The 19170-nt window shown below is 36.0% G+C and overlaps 2 protein-coding genes and 1 pseudogene across 2 annotated transcripts; 2 read left to right on the forward strand and 1 right to left on the reverse strand.

Annotated features, from left to right (window-relative positions):
* Positions 1-8916: 8916 nt before the first annotated feature.
* On the reverse strand, positions 8917-10233 carry LOC113359681. The gene is made up of 3 exons (XM_026603274.1): positions 10226-10233; positions 9455-9817; positions 8917-9397 (listed from the first exon to the last, which is right to left on the reverse strand). Exons 1-3 carry the CDS (start codon positions 10231-10233, stop codon positions 8917-8919), a joined length of 852 nt encoding a protein of 283 aa, XP_026459059.1.
* A 78-nt stretch (positions 10234-10311) lies between these two features.
* LOC113361415 lies at positions 10312-15045 on the forward strand (annotated as a pseudogene).
* A 1437-nt stretch (positions 15046-16482) lies between these two features.
* LOC113356680 (BTB/POZ domain-containing protein At3g49900-like) lies at positions 16483-18959 on the forward strand. Its single transcript, XM_026599886.1, has 4 exons — positions 16483-16749; positions 16863-16932; positions 17396-17920; positions 18000-18959. The coding sequence occupies exons 1-4, from the start codon at positions 16577-16579 to the stop codon at positions 18906-18908; spliced, it is 1677 nt and encodes a 558-aa protein (XP_026455671.1). The 5' UTR covers positions 16483-16576; the 3' UTR covers positions 18909-18959.
* Positions 18960-19170: the final 211 nt, after the last annotated feature.

The raw sequence follows: 19170 nt of genomic DNA on the forward strand, positions 1-19170 counted from the left end.
GATCAGAGGCGTAGGAGTACAACTGTACCTTGTATCAATGGGAGATTGATAGGGGTTCAACTATAGTCCAGTCTGAAGTTAGTTTGCAGTAGGCTAGTGTCTGTAGCGGCTTAATACAGTGTGTATTCAATCTGGACTAGGTCCCGGGGTTTTTCTGCATTTGCGGTTTCCTCGTTAACAAAACTTCTGGTGTCTGTGTTATTTCTTTTCCGCATTATATTTTATATAATTGAAATAATACAGGTTGTGCGTTCGTGATTATTAATTGGAAATCCAACCTTTGGTTGTGGATTGATATTGATTGATCCTTGAACATTGGTCTTTGGTACCGTCCAAGTTATCTCTCTTTGATAAAGACTCGCAGATTTCTATTTGCTTGAGTAAAGATCAAATCAAGAGATTGAGATAATAACTCCTTGAGATAATTTCTATCTAGATTGAGTCTGACTGTCTAGTTAATTATCTAGCAAAGTGTTTCGGAGTTAGTCCATACAAATTGCTAATCGAAATATTGGGTGTTGTTGTTAGGCCCCCACTTTTTGAATTGGTATCAGAGCAGGCAAACACGTTTAAGACCTAACAAGTCCGTGTTTGTAGCGATATGACTCTATGGGAAAGAGTACTATCTCTGATAAACGCGTCACCAGTAATAAAGATTCTCTCTCTTCTAATTCTATTAAAGAGAAAATCTATTCTATCTCGAACATAGAAAAACCTTGTGGTTCGACGAAACAGACAAACAATGGAAGGTGTGTTGTTGATCTCCCTTCGAAAGAGACCTTCTCTTCTAATGAGTGGGATACAACTGAAGAGAGTAATTTGATTCTAAATCTTGTTAGAATTCAAGCTGTCAGATTGGATCAGCTAAAACACCATGTCAATGTTTTTCTTGGTGTTGTAAGAGATTGCAAAGTCCATGGTAATGCTGAAGATCATTTTTCGTGCTTAACTCTTGAGGCCAGCCTCGAAAAGGATGCCTTGGATATTGAACGTCGTTTGAATAAACTCTCCGTTCAAGGTTGTTAAAAGCAATCTAATATACCAAGAACTTCTGATGCTTTACGTTCAGAAGTAAAAACAGGTGTTCCTAATATTTTCACCAAACTTAGGACATTCGGTAAAAAGCACAAATCTTCTGATGATGATATTAACACGACTTCCTCCAATCATTCTTATGATCAAAAGGTATGTCTCGTCTGTGAGACCAAGAGTTCTGTTAGACAAAAGATAAACCCTAAGTTGAATAAAGACTCCTTAGTTCAACTTCAACACACCCTAGATTTGATTCTTGAAGGTGTGACTGGCATACGTATGATTGAGCTAATTGGTTTTCGTACCTATCCTATGAATGCTACCAGGAATGTCAGTACAGTGAGTCCCTTCAATGTTCAAAGGCAGAATGGACGTCTTAATAAACATCATCCTAAGGAAGTTAACTGTTGTGCTTCTGAAAGCAACGTTGATCCTGTTGAGAGAGTCATCCCAGAAGAAAGGAAAATCAATGAGATGAGAAAAGATATTAAAAAGAGAGTTGGAATATATAAAGAGCTTGTCGACAGATTATCATATTCCTCATGTCAAGACACTTCTGGTAAGAACTTTAACTATGTCTCTTATTTTGATGACAGTAATTTTTATGATAATTTCTCATGTCAAACAAGATCCCTCTCTAAATCTAAGAGGAAAAACAAACTTAACCAAAGATATAAACCTCGTAATGATCCTGTGGCTCGTACTTGTGCTAATTAATCACAAGGTTCGAGAACTTACTCATATAAAATCCTGTTGAGTAAGTAGTGTTAAAAACAGGTATACTTGTTGCTTGCATCTGTTAAGTTAAGCTATTTTCTTATCGTCCATAGCTAAACTTGTGTTGACATATTCGCTAAGATCAAGTATTGGTTAAGTTAAAAGAAGTTGTTGCATACTGTCTTAAATTTTGTTATTAGGTCTTGTTTTCAAAATATTTGAAGGACTTTATTTCTTGGGTATTTGTTGTACTCGAACGGATTCCGTTCTGGCCCGAGTCAACAGTTTTTTTTAAAACCCTAAATTGTTGTCCCCAAAGATAAAATATCCAACTTATTAGGGTTACAAGTCATGTACGTATATTCCTGGTGGTTTTTGGATTTTCAAGAATGTCTTCCTCCTCTTCTTGCTATGGTGGTTTTGCAAAAGGATTTCTTGACAAAGGTGTTGAGGTTGAATCTAAGAGGAAGAGAACACTTGTAGATGAAGATCATCCCAATGCCTCATTCTTCTTTGCTTATACTCATGAATATGCTGAAAAGGATGATATGATCTCTGCTGAAGTTGTTCATGACTTTCTTAAGTACTTTGGGGAAGCAAAACAACAGCTTGTTGATACTCTTAAAGGTCTTGATATGGCGAAAACTGAGTTGGAAAAGGTTGTGTCTGACCTTGGTCTCATAAAATCTCAAATCAAGGATCTTCGAAAAGAGAATCATCTCTCCGTTGATGCTGAGAAGGCTGTCGATCACAAGCTCATAGACTCCATGTCTTATATGTATTTTGTACCTCATGTGTCCCTGTTCGCTGTTGAGGATACACAGGGATCCATTTCCCTTTAAGCTTGTCATATGTTTTTGTTGAGTTTATATGCCTAGTATGTCTTCTTTTTGGATTAGTTGGAAGAATAACTAGTGCTTTGAATAGCGATGATTGTGACTACACAAGCTATTTTTGTTTTCATCTTCTTATGTAATTTTTTAGGTTTTGGTTATTAAATTCTAAAAATATTTGGAGGATGATGTTTATTGCAGTATTTTAATGGTTTGTGATATTGCAATATTTTTATGGGATATGTATTGTTTTCGTCCGTGAACTTGAAGGTCGCATATTTTGTCAAAAGTAAAGTCGTTCATGAATCAGTATTCCTATTGATGAAAGGACGAATGAACTTTTGACATATACAAAATTTAAGCCTATGTAATCATGTATTTGATGGAAAATAGGATAAAATCTTTTGTTCTACAAGGATAAAGTCTATTATGTTGTTATGATGGAAAATAGAATAGATCCTTGTATGTTATCCACGGTATTGATCCATTTTATTATGTTTTACCGTGAAGGCTCCATTGTGTGTCTTATGTTGATCACCTTACAACTAAGTCGATTTACCTTGGCTTTGTTGGTTGTTCCATAAGATGCTATATGTCGAGCATTAGGAACTAAATTAATCAACTAGTTTGGTTATTTAGTTAGTACTCCATAAGTCTTCTTTCTTATGTCGAGTACATGTACGGTTAAGGTTGTCATATTCTATGATGAACTTAGTCGGGGTTCCATAAGTTCTCTTATGTTGAGCCCAAAATAATTAAATTGATTACTTCGGTGATCAGTTTGGTTGTTTGTATTCCAATTATATTAATTATAGGTTCTCTTGTAATTAATCTAGTTGAGTTTTCATATATTCCACAAGTTCTTGTGTTGAGTATATGAAAGGCTACACTATCATGTTCTTTGGTTAATGTATTCATATATTCCGTAAGGTTTTCCTTATGTTGAGTATTTGAACGGTTAAGTTAGTCATCTCCGTGTGATTGACTTAGTCGTAGCTCCGTGAGTTTACTTATGTTGAGCACTTTCAATTAAATTGATCACTTTTGTGATTTGCTTTAGTTGCGCATTCCAATTGAATTAATCATGGGTTTACTTGTGATTAATTTGGTTGAGCTTTGGATATAGAAAATCATTCCTATGGTTTTTGGTGTCCAATAAAAAAATCATTTTTTTCTTTCTAAATTAAGGTCGCTCTTGTTGTTCTCTCGGGAATGACATCAAATGGGGGAGACTTTTGAACTTATGATTAATGGTAATATCTTGTGGGGAGTGCGGCTGTGGAATTTTATAGGGGTTATCTTGTATCTTAAAACTCCTTGATGAATGTTGTTAGCTTCGGCTATTAGATTGCATCTAAATTAAGTTGGTATGTATTTTTTCTTTTGGTCATGAAATGTCTCTTGTGGAAATTTCATTATGATCCCATTCTTGTACCTTTGCCAATTTTATTGACAAAAAGGGGGAGAAATATTGTAGTTCACACTACAAATACATATGGTTTTCGGATCATTGTGTAAGGGGGAGTGGTTTCCATGATCGAGATGGGGTATTGACTAAGGGGGAGTGATACATATCACCGTAGTATTATTGTTAAAGTCGTGATACAATTGGACTTTGATGTTATATAATAATACTATGACACTGTATAATAATGATCGAGAATCTCAATTTCTATCATTGTTATAGCTACGGATCTTCAACAACGATGGTTCTAAACTTACAACCTTTGGGATCATTGGAGTACTTGGAAGGACGAAGATTTCAAGGAACGTTGAAGATTAGACTATGGAATAGGAGCCACTAAAGTTTATCTTTTTTGTATTCCATATGTATTAATAGTTTTCTCACTAAAATTGACAAAGGGGGAGATTGTTAGAGCATAGCTCGGTCAACCTCGCATGTGTTGCTATCTCAAGCATGTTTGTCAATGTTAGTGATCAAAACTATAAGTCTTGATTTCTAGCCTACATAGCTAAGTCTCGGACTAGGACAGAAAAGTGTACTTCAGCTCAAGGACTTCATGGCGGTTCAACATACAACGACGAAGATATATACAAGGAACCGTGGAACTTCATCAACAAAAAGGTATGTGGAGACTTGAACTTATCTATCACTCAAAAGTCCATCTCTTATATCTCCTACTTCTTATGAGACAAAAGTCGTATGCTATATAGACTAGATCATACACATTTGATATTTCGAGTCGGGTATATCTCGCATATCTATATCTCGAAATCATGTGTTGGTAAAGCGTTTCGCTTTGATCAAGTTTATCTTCACCTAGTGACGAAAGTCATGAAAAGTTTCAATCACTTTGAGAATTGATCTGACGTGAATCGGTCTGTGAATAACGGCTACATAGCGTCCTCTGAGAATGTCTCAATGATTGAAATGAGAGTTTAGATTACATAACCATGTATTCCTTGAACCGAAGTTTTCGAACTTTGCTGATTAAGAGAAATCGGGAGGATTGTGGAATTGGCTTGCCAAGTCCGCGAACTGTCGGAAGTTCTCGACCGAGAGTTTTTGCTAGGATTTTCCAAATACTCGTTTGTGTGCTTAGTCCGCGAACTGGTGGAAGTTCTCATCCCGAGAATTTTTGCTGAGTTTGGAAAACTCAACCGATTAACTTAAATCCGCAAACTTGTTTGTGAACTTAAGAGGTTATGATCTAAAGATGTGCTCTGAACATGAAACATTAAATTACTAAGGAATGCTTTATGCAAACCGTGGCTATAATGTTCATGAGCCGATTCAATCGAATCGAATCATCTTTGCTTCAATTGTGTCTTGTGTAGTTACATAAGATCTCATAGCAATTGAACAACTCTGTAACTAGTTCATTTGAATTAATTGAACTAGTTATGGTGAAGAAGAACAAGGTTAATATGAAATGCTCATATGGTTAACCTTTTGGGTTACTATGTTGAACCAACATACACGTACACATTTGGGCATGGTTTTCACGAACCCAGTAAACGTCTACCCAAGTGTGTGTGACAAGCTAAGTTTTCAATCTAACGGTTGAGAAATATTAGCTTGAATCTAAATCAGGTTTTCATCTAACGATGAATATGGATTGTTTTTTTACTAAGGAAAAACCCTGATTTGAAGGTTATATAAAGGAGACATCTAGCATTGTGCAAAACTAATCCACACATGTCTGTGTGCTACTAGTGCTCCCGCTAGAGTCGATCTCCATTTACCTTTGATTTTCTTCTCTAAAATCAGGTTAACGACTTAAAGACTTCATTTGGATTGTGAAGCCATACCGATACTACTTTATCGTAGTTGTGTGATCTGATCTTGCATCATCTATCGTACGAGTACAATCGATTGATTGGCTTGAGATCGTGAGAGTTCTCCGATAGGCAAGATAAAGAAGTCACAAACATCTTCGTCTTACTGTTTGTAATTCCTCGACAATCCGCTTGTGTAGTCAGGAAGGATTGTAGAGAGGTGATTGATTAATCTAGGCTGTTCTTCGGGAATATAAGACCGGATTATCAGTTGGTTAATGTTACCTTGATTTTATATCTAAAGACAGAACAAAACCTAGGGTTTATTTGTGGGAGACAGATTTATCCTTTTATAGACTTTTCTGTGTGAGACAGATCTGTTTATCAAGTCTGTGATTTTAGGTTACAACAACTTTTGGTTGTGGGTGAGATCAGCTAAGGGAATCAAGTGCGCAGTATCCTGCTGGGATCAGAGGCGTAGGAGTACAACTGTACCTTGTATCAGTGGGAGATTGATAGGGGTTCAACTATAGTCCAGTCCGAAGTTAGTTTGCAGTAGGCTAGTGTCTGTAGCGGCTTAATACAGTGTGTATTCAATCTGGACTAGGTCCCGGGGTTCTTCTGCATTTACGGTTTCCTCGTTAACAAAACTTCTGGTGTTTGTGTTATTTCTTTTTCGCATTATATTTTATATAATTGAAATAATACAGGTTGTGCGTTCGTGATCATCAATTGGAAATCCAACCTTTGGTTGTTGATTGATATTGATTGATCCTTGGACATTGGTCTTTGGTACCGTCCAAGTTATCTCTGTTTGATAAAGACTCGCAGATTTCTATTTGCTTGAGTAAAGATCAAATCGAGAGATTGAGAGGTCTATTATTATTCTGAATTCCGCCTCTACAATAATAGTCACCAAGGTACAAAGATCAATACGTATCAAGTTGGTATCAGAGCAAAGTTCGTTTCTTTAGGGAAGATTTTTGTGGTATATGGTCTTCACTAGATCTCTCTACAAACAACTTGGTGAGTTACTCGAAAATTGGAATACATTCGAAGAACAAGATGACCATGGTATGGTTGAAGTTAGATAAAGAACGATCAAATGGAAAAAGAATGTTCTTGGTTGTTAATGTCGACCACTTGAAGTTGTTTGATCCACCGCTACAAGATGATGGTGAGGATGACAAGATGATTTTTCCACGTGTAGGAGACTTGTGGTTTGATCGAGAAGAACCAATCGATGAAGATTGAATTACAGAGCGAAGAGTGACTAACACAAGAGGAGGGGATATGGACGCTTTCCAAATTAGACGTCGAGGTCAAGTTTCCAGCAAAGAGAGATGGTTCAGCAGGGTGAAAGGAACTCTCGGGTTCCCTAACTACCAAATCTAACTTTCACAGGAGTTCAAATTCTTGAGTGGGGGCGCATGATACATGTATATCTTCCTCTCTCCAGGAACTAGTGATCCTCAAGAAGGATTGAGGATATAATTGTAATTTAAGGAACGAATACTGATTTTCAGGCAGTATTCTTAGATAAGGAATATTCCTAGACAAGGTAATATTCCTAGATAAGGAAATATACCTAGAAACGGAATATTTCCTAGACAAGGTAATATTTCTAGATAAGGAAATATATACTTAGAAAAGAAATTATTCCTAGATAAGGAAGATTCTTAGAACAAGGTAATATTCCTAGAAAAGGAAATATACCTAGAAAAGGAATTACTTCTAGATAAGGAAATAAATTCCTAGAAGGTTTGGGAAACCGTTAAATCTATAGATAGAGATGTTTAGCTCATAGCTAAGACATCTAGAGTGTGGTTTGTGATACAGACACACCTAGATCAGAGAGAGAAGTTTGTGAGGCAATTAATTATTGTAAAAGCAAACTTAGCAAACAGTTTAAGGTTATCCACTGTTTAGAGAGATTGTGAGCGTAACAAAGAGAGAATTGTAATAGTTTTCTTGTTCATATTTAGAGAAGATATATTTCTTCAGATCTGGTTCCTAGTGTGTTCTGTTTTCTAGTTTTCATCTATTATTATTCTGAATTCCGCATCTATAATAATAGTCACCAAGGTACAGAGATCAATACGTATCAACTGCTCACCCTCAAACAGATGGACAAACTGAAATAGTCAATCGATCTTTAGGAAATTTGATTAGAGCCAAAGTTATTGGAGGAAAACAGAAGCAATAGGATAATTTTCTCCCAAACATGGAATTTGCTAATGATACTTCAGTCAATCGATCCACAGGTAAGACACCTTTTGAAATTGTTTATTCTAAGGTTCCTAATCATAGTTTAGATTTGGTGGTGCTTCCCAAGCTACGTAAATGAAATGATAAGGCAGATAACTTTGTTGAGAAAGCTTCACTCATACATCAAGAAGTTAAGTCCAAGCTTGCAGAATCTAATAACAAATACAAGGAAGATGCAAATCAACACAGAAGACTTAAGACTTTTGATGAAGGAGAATTAGTTTTGATTCATCTCAGAAAGGAAAGGTTTCCTACTGATACTTACAACAAGACCAAGATGAAGAAATATGGACCATTCAAGATTTTGAAGAAAATCAGTGATAATGCATATGTTATTGATCTTCCATCAAATTGGAACATCTCTAATATATTCAATGTGCAGGAAATTTTTACTTTTCATGGAGAGAATGACGTTCTTTCTATTCATTAACTCGAGGAAGAGTTTCTTTCAAGAAGGGGGGACTGATGTAGTACATCTTTCTCTGTATCAACAATGATTGTTAATCATTTTCTTCTGTATCAACTTTAACAGTTGATCCCATGCTTATGGATCAACTATGACAGTTGATCCCTTTCGTCAGTTTAAGTTTGTTTGCTTTGCAAGTATTTCCTTTTCTAGTTTATGTTCAACTCTTTCCTTTTATCAGCTCATGTAATCCTATATAAAGGCTAGGTCTCTTGTTTACAAGAACACCTCTCTTTTATTAATATTATTATCTACTTTGATTATCAATCTTTTACCTTAAAATCTTGATCCTAGAATCAGATTTTAATTAAGTTTCTGACGAAACTTAAACTATCATTTTAAACCCTTATCTGTGGTACACTACATATTAGTATTAATGTCAAAAGATGCATCACTATAAATAATAATACAATCATCTGGCAAGGAAGAAACTAAGGAAATCAGGTCATTTCCAGCTGAAGGTTCATTGGCAGTTATGCGAACAACAGGTTCAGTTCTAAGATAGGATTCTGAGTCAGTCACAAGCTTAAGAGCTAATCTCGCCGTAGTGCTAGGATGTAAGTTTTTGCCCTGGAAAATTAAGGAACACCTATCCTTCCATATACTCCAACCAATTGAGAACACAACAACAACTTTATTTTTAAGGGCATTGGAGGATAGCCAATGTCCAACCCAATCTTTTAGATTCAAAGTTGAATCTCTAACCTGTGCAACTTCATTATAAAAATGGGTTAAAGACCAAACTGCCTGATCAAAAGGACAATGTAAAATGAGATGCTCAAGAGTTTCAGGCACCACAGTACCACACAAATTACAGTTCACATCATGAGAGTTATTGTACCTACAAATAGTAGTCTTAGCATGCAAAATATTCTCATAGCATTTCCAAGCAAATTACTGAACTTTGGGAAGAGCTGGAAGCTTCCAAAGAGACTTGTATAAAGGGTTTTGGTTTTGAGGATTATGAATAAACTCATATTGTCCAGACAGAAGCTTGTAAGCTGTTTTGACAATGAATTGGCCATTTTTAGAAAATGGCCAGATTAATCTGTCATTATCCGAAAGAGGGACTCTAATACCTTGAATGATCTGCGCATTCTGAGGAGTGAAATAAGCCTTAACCAAATCCAAATTCCAGCTGTTAGTGTCCTTATCAATCAAATCAGAAACTAGAAAATTAGGATTTGGGTAAGCCGAGCATAATGGTTGAGCACTATTGGGAATCCAATTGTCTCTAAAAGCCAAAATGCTATTACCATCCCTTAGATCCCAGAAAGCATAACAATTAATAAAATCCAGCCAATTACAAATACTTCTCCATTGCTCTTAGAGGAATGAAGGGGGAACAATTTTTGAAATAGTTACATTTCAAGATTTTAAATTCTGGGAATGAACTAAATTCCAAGCAGTTCAGCGAGTAGCGCTAAATTAACATGATTGAGGTTTTTAAAACCAAGACCCCCTTCAAATTTGTGGGTACAAATATTGCCCCAATTTTTCAAGTAGAGTCCACCAGGCCTGTTTTTGCGCCACCAGAAATCCCTTTGGGATTATTCCATTTGGTGTATAACACTGTCTGGAAGTGAAAAAGTGTTCATATGATAGACCGGAGAGGCCTTGAGAACATGTTCAACTAGAACAGACCTACCAGCTTGGTTTATGTTCTTACCTGACCATTTTGCTACACACTTATCAAAATGACTAACTAAGTGAATGAAAGAGTCAGTTTTGGGTTTAGTGATGGAAAGAGGAATACCCGGATACTTTTCATTTAGGGCAATCTTCTTCGCATTCAGAGTCATGATAAACGAAACAACAAAACTAGGATCAACGACTCAACATTATGACTGAAAAAGCAACCTGATTTATCAAAGTTTATGACTTGACTAGATATAACACTGAAATCTCTATAAGCAAATAACCTAATATGGCCATTCGAGCCGCGCACCCTCTACAAAAGGATACCAATGGTAAAACGGATTCTTGTCGCGTTGAAATGTCAGGCGGCATAAACAAAAGGCAGTTGGAAGTTTAGAAGATCTCTTGTTGCGAGCTTAGAGAAGTGGAGCCGATAACAGAAATCAAGGTAGAAGGTATAAAGTCGGGGGAAATTAATGGCGTTTAAATCGATTTTCGATTCAGCTGCCCTCAGAACTGAATTAGAAAAGGCCGGAATCAATACCAGCTTCATCCCTCAAATATGGAAGTAAGAAAAACACCACAACTCTCTCCTTTAGAATCTCTCTTTTATTCTTTATATATCTAGCTAATTATCTGTGTAATGTGAATGTGCAGGTATGTAATTAAAAACCCTAATTGTAAGTTTGATGAAATACCTTCATTACCATCAGCTCTATACCCTCTACTTCAATCTAAGTTTAAAACCTCTACTTCAACTGTTGATACCGTTCTTGAATCACTCGACAACGTCACTACCAAGCTTCTTGTAAAGCTGCAGGTTATATATCCCTCTCTCTCTCAAACTGGTTTAAAAAATTTCAATCAGGGTTTTGTGAGGTGTCATATAAAACCCTGAATCTGAATTTCAAATGACTTTTTAGTTAATTGGTTATTTAACTAATTGTAAGTAAATTGGATGTAATTGTAAGATAGTTATGAGTTGGTTATTTTTAAGTTCCGCCCTTTGTTGTCAGATAATCTCAGGACGAATATTCTAGGATTAGACAATGCTCAAAATCATGTGTGTAGCCTTCGATTATTGACAACTAATTGCTCTGGAACTACTAAAGAGACATGTCAATGGCATTCTCACACAAATAAAGATGCATATGTTTCACCACCAATATTGTGTTCATCTTTGTGTCTGTTCATGAATTTCACTAATCTGACATAACTTATTCTTTCTTGTAGAATGGAGCTTTTGTAGAAGCTGTGATAATGAGATATGATTCTCGTTTGGGGATGTGTGGAGGAAAGCCACGCCCAGGTGGTGTAAGGGCAACCCTGTGTGTGTCATCTCAGGTTAGTGTCTGTTTATTCATGGACCCCTAATCGAGTTTGTCGGTTCACTCTAAAGAAAACGAAGTGACTCAAATGTTTGAATAAAACTCCATTCCTCTCTATTTGTTAAAAAGAAGTAAAGTATAGAGTGGAAAATTTAGAACTTTGTCTAAACGCTAGAACACATAGAGATAAATCTCACAAAGTCAAAATTCAAATTATATGAATAAAGACGTATGATTCTGCTATACCTTACATCCCCTTATATAGCTATAGCGCCTCCTAGGAGTTATTTATCTAGCTAATGCTCTAACAAATTCTGATGTTTATGCTTTCCTCTTCTTGGGCTTAGATCTAGCCCCTTTTCAGCAGTTTCCTCTACATCAGTAAGCTAACTATGGCCAGTAGCCTGGTTCATGATGATAGTCTTCTAAGTCCTAAGTCAATTTTTCTCTCTATCACAGGTGGGATGCAAAATGGCTTGCACATTTTGTGCAACCGGAAGCATGGGGTTTAAAAATCATTTATCATCAGGAGAAATAGTGGAACAATTGGTTCACGCTTCTCGTTTGTGTGAAATAAGGAACATTGTTTTCATGGTATGTAACTTTCTTTACTTGGCTCTTTCTTTTTTTAAATTACAACATATTGTTCTATAGTCTTTTTCTTAGGGATTTGGAGCTCTTTATCCTAATTTTTCAGTAGACTTTACTAGTAAAAGAATCGCAAGACATAGCGCAGACAGTGGTTAAAAGGCATATCTGTACAACATGGACTCGCTATCTGGGAACGGCTGGCACCAACTTTATATCAACATGAAAATATTTTCATTTTAATCTCAGTCTATGTCAGCCTTATATCAACCTGGAGTAAGGGCTTAGGGCCAGGGCTCATAAAATCAGTTATCAAGCTCAGACTTAGATAATATGATAATCAGTTCTCACTGGATCGACTCAATATTTACTCGGACTAGTGAGTTTTAATATCATGGGAACAAGACACGGATTATCTTTTTTTCCTTGGTCAAATGTTTAAACTGGTAACACTGTGAAACTAGTTGAAAATGAGATTTGGGAGCTTGTTAAAGACAAGGCAAGTTGTTACTTGTTATTATGAATGACTGCCTTTCCCAAAAAAATTAGTAGGGTGTAAGATCCTTGAACCTAAACTCAGTTTCATATTTTTGGTTGGTTTCTAGAGTGAGTTGAAACCTCTGCCCTTCCTTTACAATATTAATATAGTTTCTTTGGCAAAATTGTTTTCTTATTCATTTGCGTTACTTTATAAAATATAAAATTCCTATTATGGACAACATCCCCCGATTACTTATCAAGGCCTGATATATCTGTTGTGTATGTGCTTGGTAACGTTGGTTTTGGCTTGTGGCCATGTGCTTCGTTCAGCTTTTTGTTTTGCTTGATTTCACCTTGTTGGTTATGGTGATTTAGAAAATTATGGGTAATTCATAACTGTTGGAGAGGTTTTGGTTGATCACTTGATCCTCTTGCTTTCAAGGCATGTAACCTTTTTGTCCACAAAAACTAATGGCTTTTGTTGATATGAAATGTTAACAGGGAATGGGTGAACCATTGAACAACTATACTAACGTGGTGGAAGCGGTTAGGAGCATGATTGGATACCCATTTTCAGATATCACCAAGGAAAATTACTGTATCAACTGTAGGTACTACGGACTTAACTTAGTTTCATTCATTTTCCACTCTGATGTTACTATTATTCCATGTTACTGGCTGGTGTGTCCTCCGCATTCATAATTTTAGCTCATAATTCCTTTTTATTTTTCGAAAAAGTTCTGTTCATGTTGGGTAGACTGCAACTAGTTGCTAACGTTTAAATCCTATTCGTGCCATGTATAGGGTTTTGTTATGATAATTTTGAGAGTTGAAGTATCTTTTGTCAGCGGAAGGCCTGATATGAATTTGTGTAGCCTCCAAAACGCTTGTTTAGCTGAGTAAAAGTCTTAAGTTTCTCACATTTTTATTTGGTACTTACCTAGAATAAGCAACCCAACAGTTCTTTTTTCTCTTGTTATTTTCTGCACACGAGTTATTTGAACTGCAGTTATCACACATGTTTCTTAGAATAACCACATTTTTTCTCCCATATCCATAGAACGAGTGAACACTTTAGTGAAAGGAAAAGTGAAACACTTCAAAGAGGGACTTCTTAATAAATATTAAATACTGTATTTGTGTTTTAATGCCAATTCTTCTGAAGTTTTTCGTTGCAAAATGTATAAAGTAATATCCCAATCTCAAACGAATCATTGTAAAACATACTGATACTTCATACAATATTGCTTGAGCATCTGAATCATTGTCAAACATACTGATACTTGATACTATATTGCTTGAGGCTTGAGCATCTGAAAGTTGTAGGTAGTGTGACGATAGGCCTAATAGAAAGAATACTAATACCATAACTTCCAAAATGGAGCCTCCATCTTTCTGGATATAATCTTGGATAATGAGAGGTGCCATTTATTTCAGTGGTCAAGTTCTGCTGCTGAAGTATTTAAAGGATGTTGCTAGTCAAAAACGTATAGACTTGAGATTCTTAATTCAATAACTAGTTAAACCAGAGTTTATGTGTAATCATTGTGATTAATATTGTAGGTTGGGATTATTCCTGCTATCAAAAAGCTCCACGATGATCTACCGAGTGTAAACTTGGCGGTTTCACTACATGCACCGGATCAAAAACTTCGTTGTCAGATAATGCCCACAGCCGCAAGTTTTTCTTTAGATAAACTCATGGATTCTCTACATGTCTTTCAACAGAAAAGGTATGGATCTGATACTCCAATTGTGAGTTGTGGAACATAATCTGATTCATTTTCTTTGATTATCAGTCAACAGAAAATATTCATCGAGTATATCATGCTTGAAGGGGTCAATGATGGCGAGCAGCAGGCCCATGATCTTTCAAAATTGCTTGAGAAGTTCCAAGTGGTGAGGACATCTCTATCTCAAGTTTAGATTAAGATGGAAAAATTGCTGATTCCTTCTCTACTCTTGAATGCTAGAAAAACCTTTTTGGATTTTGATTCACGAGTCTTTCAAGTGATAATACTTCTTTGAGAAAGACCTGTTTTTTCAATATTTGATGTAATAATTTGTGTTTTCTTTGGGAACAGGTTATAAATCTCATACCTTTCAATCCAATTGGAAGCTTGAGCAAGTTCAGTACCAGTACTGATGAAGGAGTTGTAAAATTCCAACAGATTCTTAGAGGTACTTGTAATATTCGGACGACAATCAGAAAGCAAATGGGTCAGGATATAATGGGTGCTTGTGGTCAGCTGGTTGTGAGCCTTCCCGCTATAGGCTCAAGTAGCATAACTGACATTGAAGACCTCCTCATACGTGTCTGAGACTCCCCACACAGGGCAATTTTGTTACTTAGTAAACAACTTCAGACTTGGATTCAACCAAGCATGTACAATACGAGTATAATTGTATGTTGAGTTTCCAAATCAAAATTTACTTGAGAGAATTATTCTTACAACTCTCAGAAATATTTTCATTCCTGTAGACAAAAAGGCTCATGCCCTACTGAACAGTACGGTTTTGACCTGTACCAGTATACCCAAACCATGAGGAATGGTTTCCAGGAGTCTGAAACCGTACCGAACCATTTTACAACCGGTTGGGTGCAAAACCAAACTAACTTGGTTCGGTTGAAAACTTCAAAACCGTTAAATTTTGTCGATTCTAAATTTCGAACAGTTTAATTTTTTTAGGATCACGATCCTAAGAGGCGTCAAGCGATTTCCTCTGTTCCCGCACAGGCTTGATTACTAGAGATGCAACATTACTAAGTCATAACTCATACCGGTAAAACCATCTGTGACCCAGAACCCAAATAATCTCGGTACAGCATAATTTGATCTCAAACTTTATGTATGCATTACAAAAATCTCAAGTGTGGACAACTATATGATTACTGTCAACAGTCTCCCATATAAGGGTAGAAAAAATATAGAACTGTGGGTCGGAGTGTAGATTGCATCTGAAAAGTACCCTAAATACGGTTTTTTGACCAACAGTTGCTTTGTTTTGAACTGAATAATCTCTAGGTTGATAACCAATTTCCGATTTTTTGTCAAAATCACTTCTCCACTGCAATTAAACAATTAAAAAGGCGCCAATATTTTAACAAAAAGATCAGATAAGATGAACGCAATGCACTTAAAGCCATTTAATCGGCCAATTATTCTTTTGTAGAAGCTAGCCTTTGGCACTAAAAGCTTTCAAATCATATTTATGGTATAGTTGTATGTACAGTTGGTCCATTCAAAGAGATACCAAATATCTACCCATGATATAAACATATATCCACCTATGGTCCAAGGAAACGAGAGCAACACATCATAAAACAAATCCTAACTATACCATTTTTGAAGATGGCGCCATAAATACTCTCGCACTTCTCTTTTCCTGGAGATTACTTGGCATGCAGTGCATAGTTGAAAATTATGGGTCACCAAGAACACCGAATCAGCAATAAAATATCAGCAAAAAGAAATAAAAATAATTCTATGTCTTCTTTTCTGAAGCAAAACTAGACTTGTTAGGACATGACATTTTCATCACCTAGGCAGCAAAAAGGAATTCCCTCCAAAACATTAGAGCTTTCAAAAAAGGAAAAAATGAAGCATATCCGGATGTCATAGACCAAGTTGGAATGGTCCATAAAAAAGCTCAAATTTGGAAAAACCAGATTTAGACACTGTTTCAATGTGAGTGTACCCAACACAAACCAGTTAACCCGAAATCCAAAAGGATTCAAAATTCTGAAATAGTAAAAAAAATTGGAATGGAAGTGAATGTTAGCAATAGCATTTATGATTCTTCACATGCCCACATTCAATACACCAACCTAAACCCTCTCATTAACAACCCAACCCCTATTAACCTACATACACCTCTTGTACATGAACATCTGTATGAATTAGACAACCTAACTTATATATTGCAAAAATCTCTGGTAAACTCAAATACTTTAGAATATCCTCTTCTCTAGAGAGACAGAGAAAATGAGGGGTTGGAAAGATTTAGAGGTTGTGGAAACCATTTACGAAGAAGAAGATCATGAAGAAATAGAAGAATGTTATTCTTCTTCTCCTTCTTCTACTTCAACATCTTCTTCTCTTTTACTCACTCCTTCTACTCATCTACCATCAAGCCTCGGTAACACAGTTCAAGCTTGGTAAGATTATTCTACTTTTGGTTATTTTAGATTTTTGTTTCTTGTTGTTTAAATTAATACTACAAAATTACTGATTCTTCTTTTTCTTTTCTTGTTCCAATTTGTTTAATTAGGTCATTAGCTACAGGATTCCAATCTGATGTGTTGATCAAAGTTCAAGATCAATCCTTTCGTCTTCACAAGGTAGAATTTATTTTTATTTTTATTTTTACAAGCATAAATGCATTTTTCCTGACGTTTTTTTAACCTTAAAATTTTACGCTAATTCAACTGAAACGTTTTGCATGTTCATAAACTCATCATAAATCACCACTTACCACCCAAATAACTCCTTTTGGTGGAATTTGAAGGCATTTTCAGAGAATTTGTTTTGATATTTGTGAGTAGTAATGGTACTGGTATATAATTTATGAATCATGATTATATGATATTACTAAGTTCATTTTAATGATTTTAGCCGTTAAATTATTAATTCCCACGGATATCGAACCAAATCTTTGTCATCCGACGGCTACTATTAAACATTTCTTAACATAATTTATTTTATTTTATTTTATTTTGTTGGAAATGACTGAATGAGTAGTACATTTCAGTAGTTAATAACCAGACAGGGTGTATTAAATATTTCTGCATTTTGTTTCCATAGGATCCTCTGGTATCGAAAAGTGGATATCTAAAACGAGAATTGAAGGACTCTTCCGTTATTAATCTTACTCCACCGTTGAACATAACGGCAGAAACATTCTCTACAGTGGCGGATTTCTGTTACAGTTCGTATGTCGTTATAACTCCGTCTAATGTAGCTGCCCTTAGAATTGCAGCTGAGTTGTTAGATATGAACGAGGATAACAACAACAATCACAGCGAAGAGAACTTGAAATATATAACGGAATCGTATTTTTCTAAAGCTGTCACCGTTAACAAGGATTACGCCGTTATCATTCTCCGTTCTTGTTTGGGCTTACTCCCTGAAGCTGAGGAAACGGCGTTACTAGCTAGCAGATGTATTGAATCATTGGATTTGATGGATGGGAATGAAGGCATTTGCAGTTGGATGGACGAAGTCGGGTCCTTGAATGTTGAAGACTTTGAACTAATCGCCGATTCTATGCATTATTTGCTTACGCGAAGTCATGATCTTCTCTACGGAATCGTTAACTCTTATCTGAAGGTAAAAATTCGTTTGACTTTTTTTGACCATTTCATTTTTCCTACTACCCTCTGCTGCTTACACTTCTCCTCTTGTACAGGAAAACCGTGACAGACTGAAGGAAGAAGAGAAGAACAAAATATGCAGTTCAATAGATTGTAACAAGTTATCATCAAATATAATTGTGAATGCAGTACAGAATCCCAGAATGCCACTGAGGTTCATAATTCGAGCAATGCTAGTTGAACAGTTTAATACCCGCGACTCGATTGTCACTACTCTGTCAATGAAGAATAACAACAAGAAACAACCAAAGAAAGTTAATGAAAACAAAGAGATAATCGAAGAAGAGTCTGCAGTTCTTAGTCTTGGCATGATTCTCCAGAGAGACGCAGCACTTCGACAATCCGCTCAGCTCAAAGCATCTGTTGAATCAACGAGTTCTAAGATTGAACGTTTAGAAAGAGAAATACTGAGCATGAAGAAAGTATTGCATGATCATGATATGGAGAAGAAGAAGAGCGAAATCGGTAATGACATTGCTTCGGGTAGGTCTGTAAGTCTCCGGTTTAATACGCCATCATCAGAAAATAAGATTGAAAGAGGAGAAAGAGGGTCAACTTCATTGGTCAATTTTCGTTTTAGTAATATCGGAATGTCATCAGGAGGTGAAAGAAATGGTGGTGGTGGCGGTTCTTCGTCAACTTCATCCTCCGTCTCCACTCCTTCTCTAGAAAGATTATCTTCTCTTAACGACAATCCAAAAAAAAGGACAACATTCGGTTGGAAGTTGATGAACGGATTAAAATCTGCATTCAGGATGTCGTCGTCATCTTCGACAACATCGACAAAAGGAGTAACACATGATATTAATGAGATTGGTACTACTGTTGAGGTTTCTAACGACATTGTTTTGAATGGAAGAGACCATGATCATGAACAAGAACATGAAGACCACATGGAAGAAGAAGGATCACATCGACACCGCCGTGGTCGTTCCCTCGTGTAAACCCTATAACAATCTGTTTATGGCCAGATGTTTTTTTTCTAATTTACTGTACCAAATTCAACCGCTACCAAAAAAAAACAACTATATCTTTTTGTGCATTTAGATTAAAGCTTGGTCACTTTTATCTCCAGAGGTTCACTATTTTATGGTATTGATGTCGGTGTAACTTAGTTTAACAGTGGAGTCATATCCCATGACTACTAGATGAAAAGTATGATTGATTGATTTGGGAAACGTGTTTCGCTATAAATATATATGCGTA

The sequence above is a fragment of the Papaver somniferum genome, chromosome 3, assembly GCF_003573695.1.
Source record: "Papaver somniferum cultivar HN1 chromosome 3, ASM357369v1, whole genome shotgun sequence".
In the NCBI taxonomy this organism is placed as follows: domain Eukaryota; kingdom Viridiplantae; phylum Streptophyta; class Magnoliopsida; order Ranunculales; family Papaveraceae; genus Papaver; species Papaver somniferum.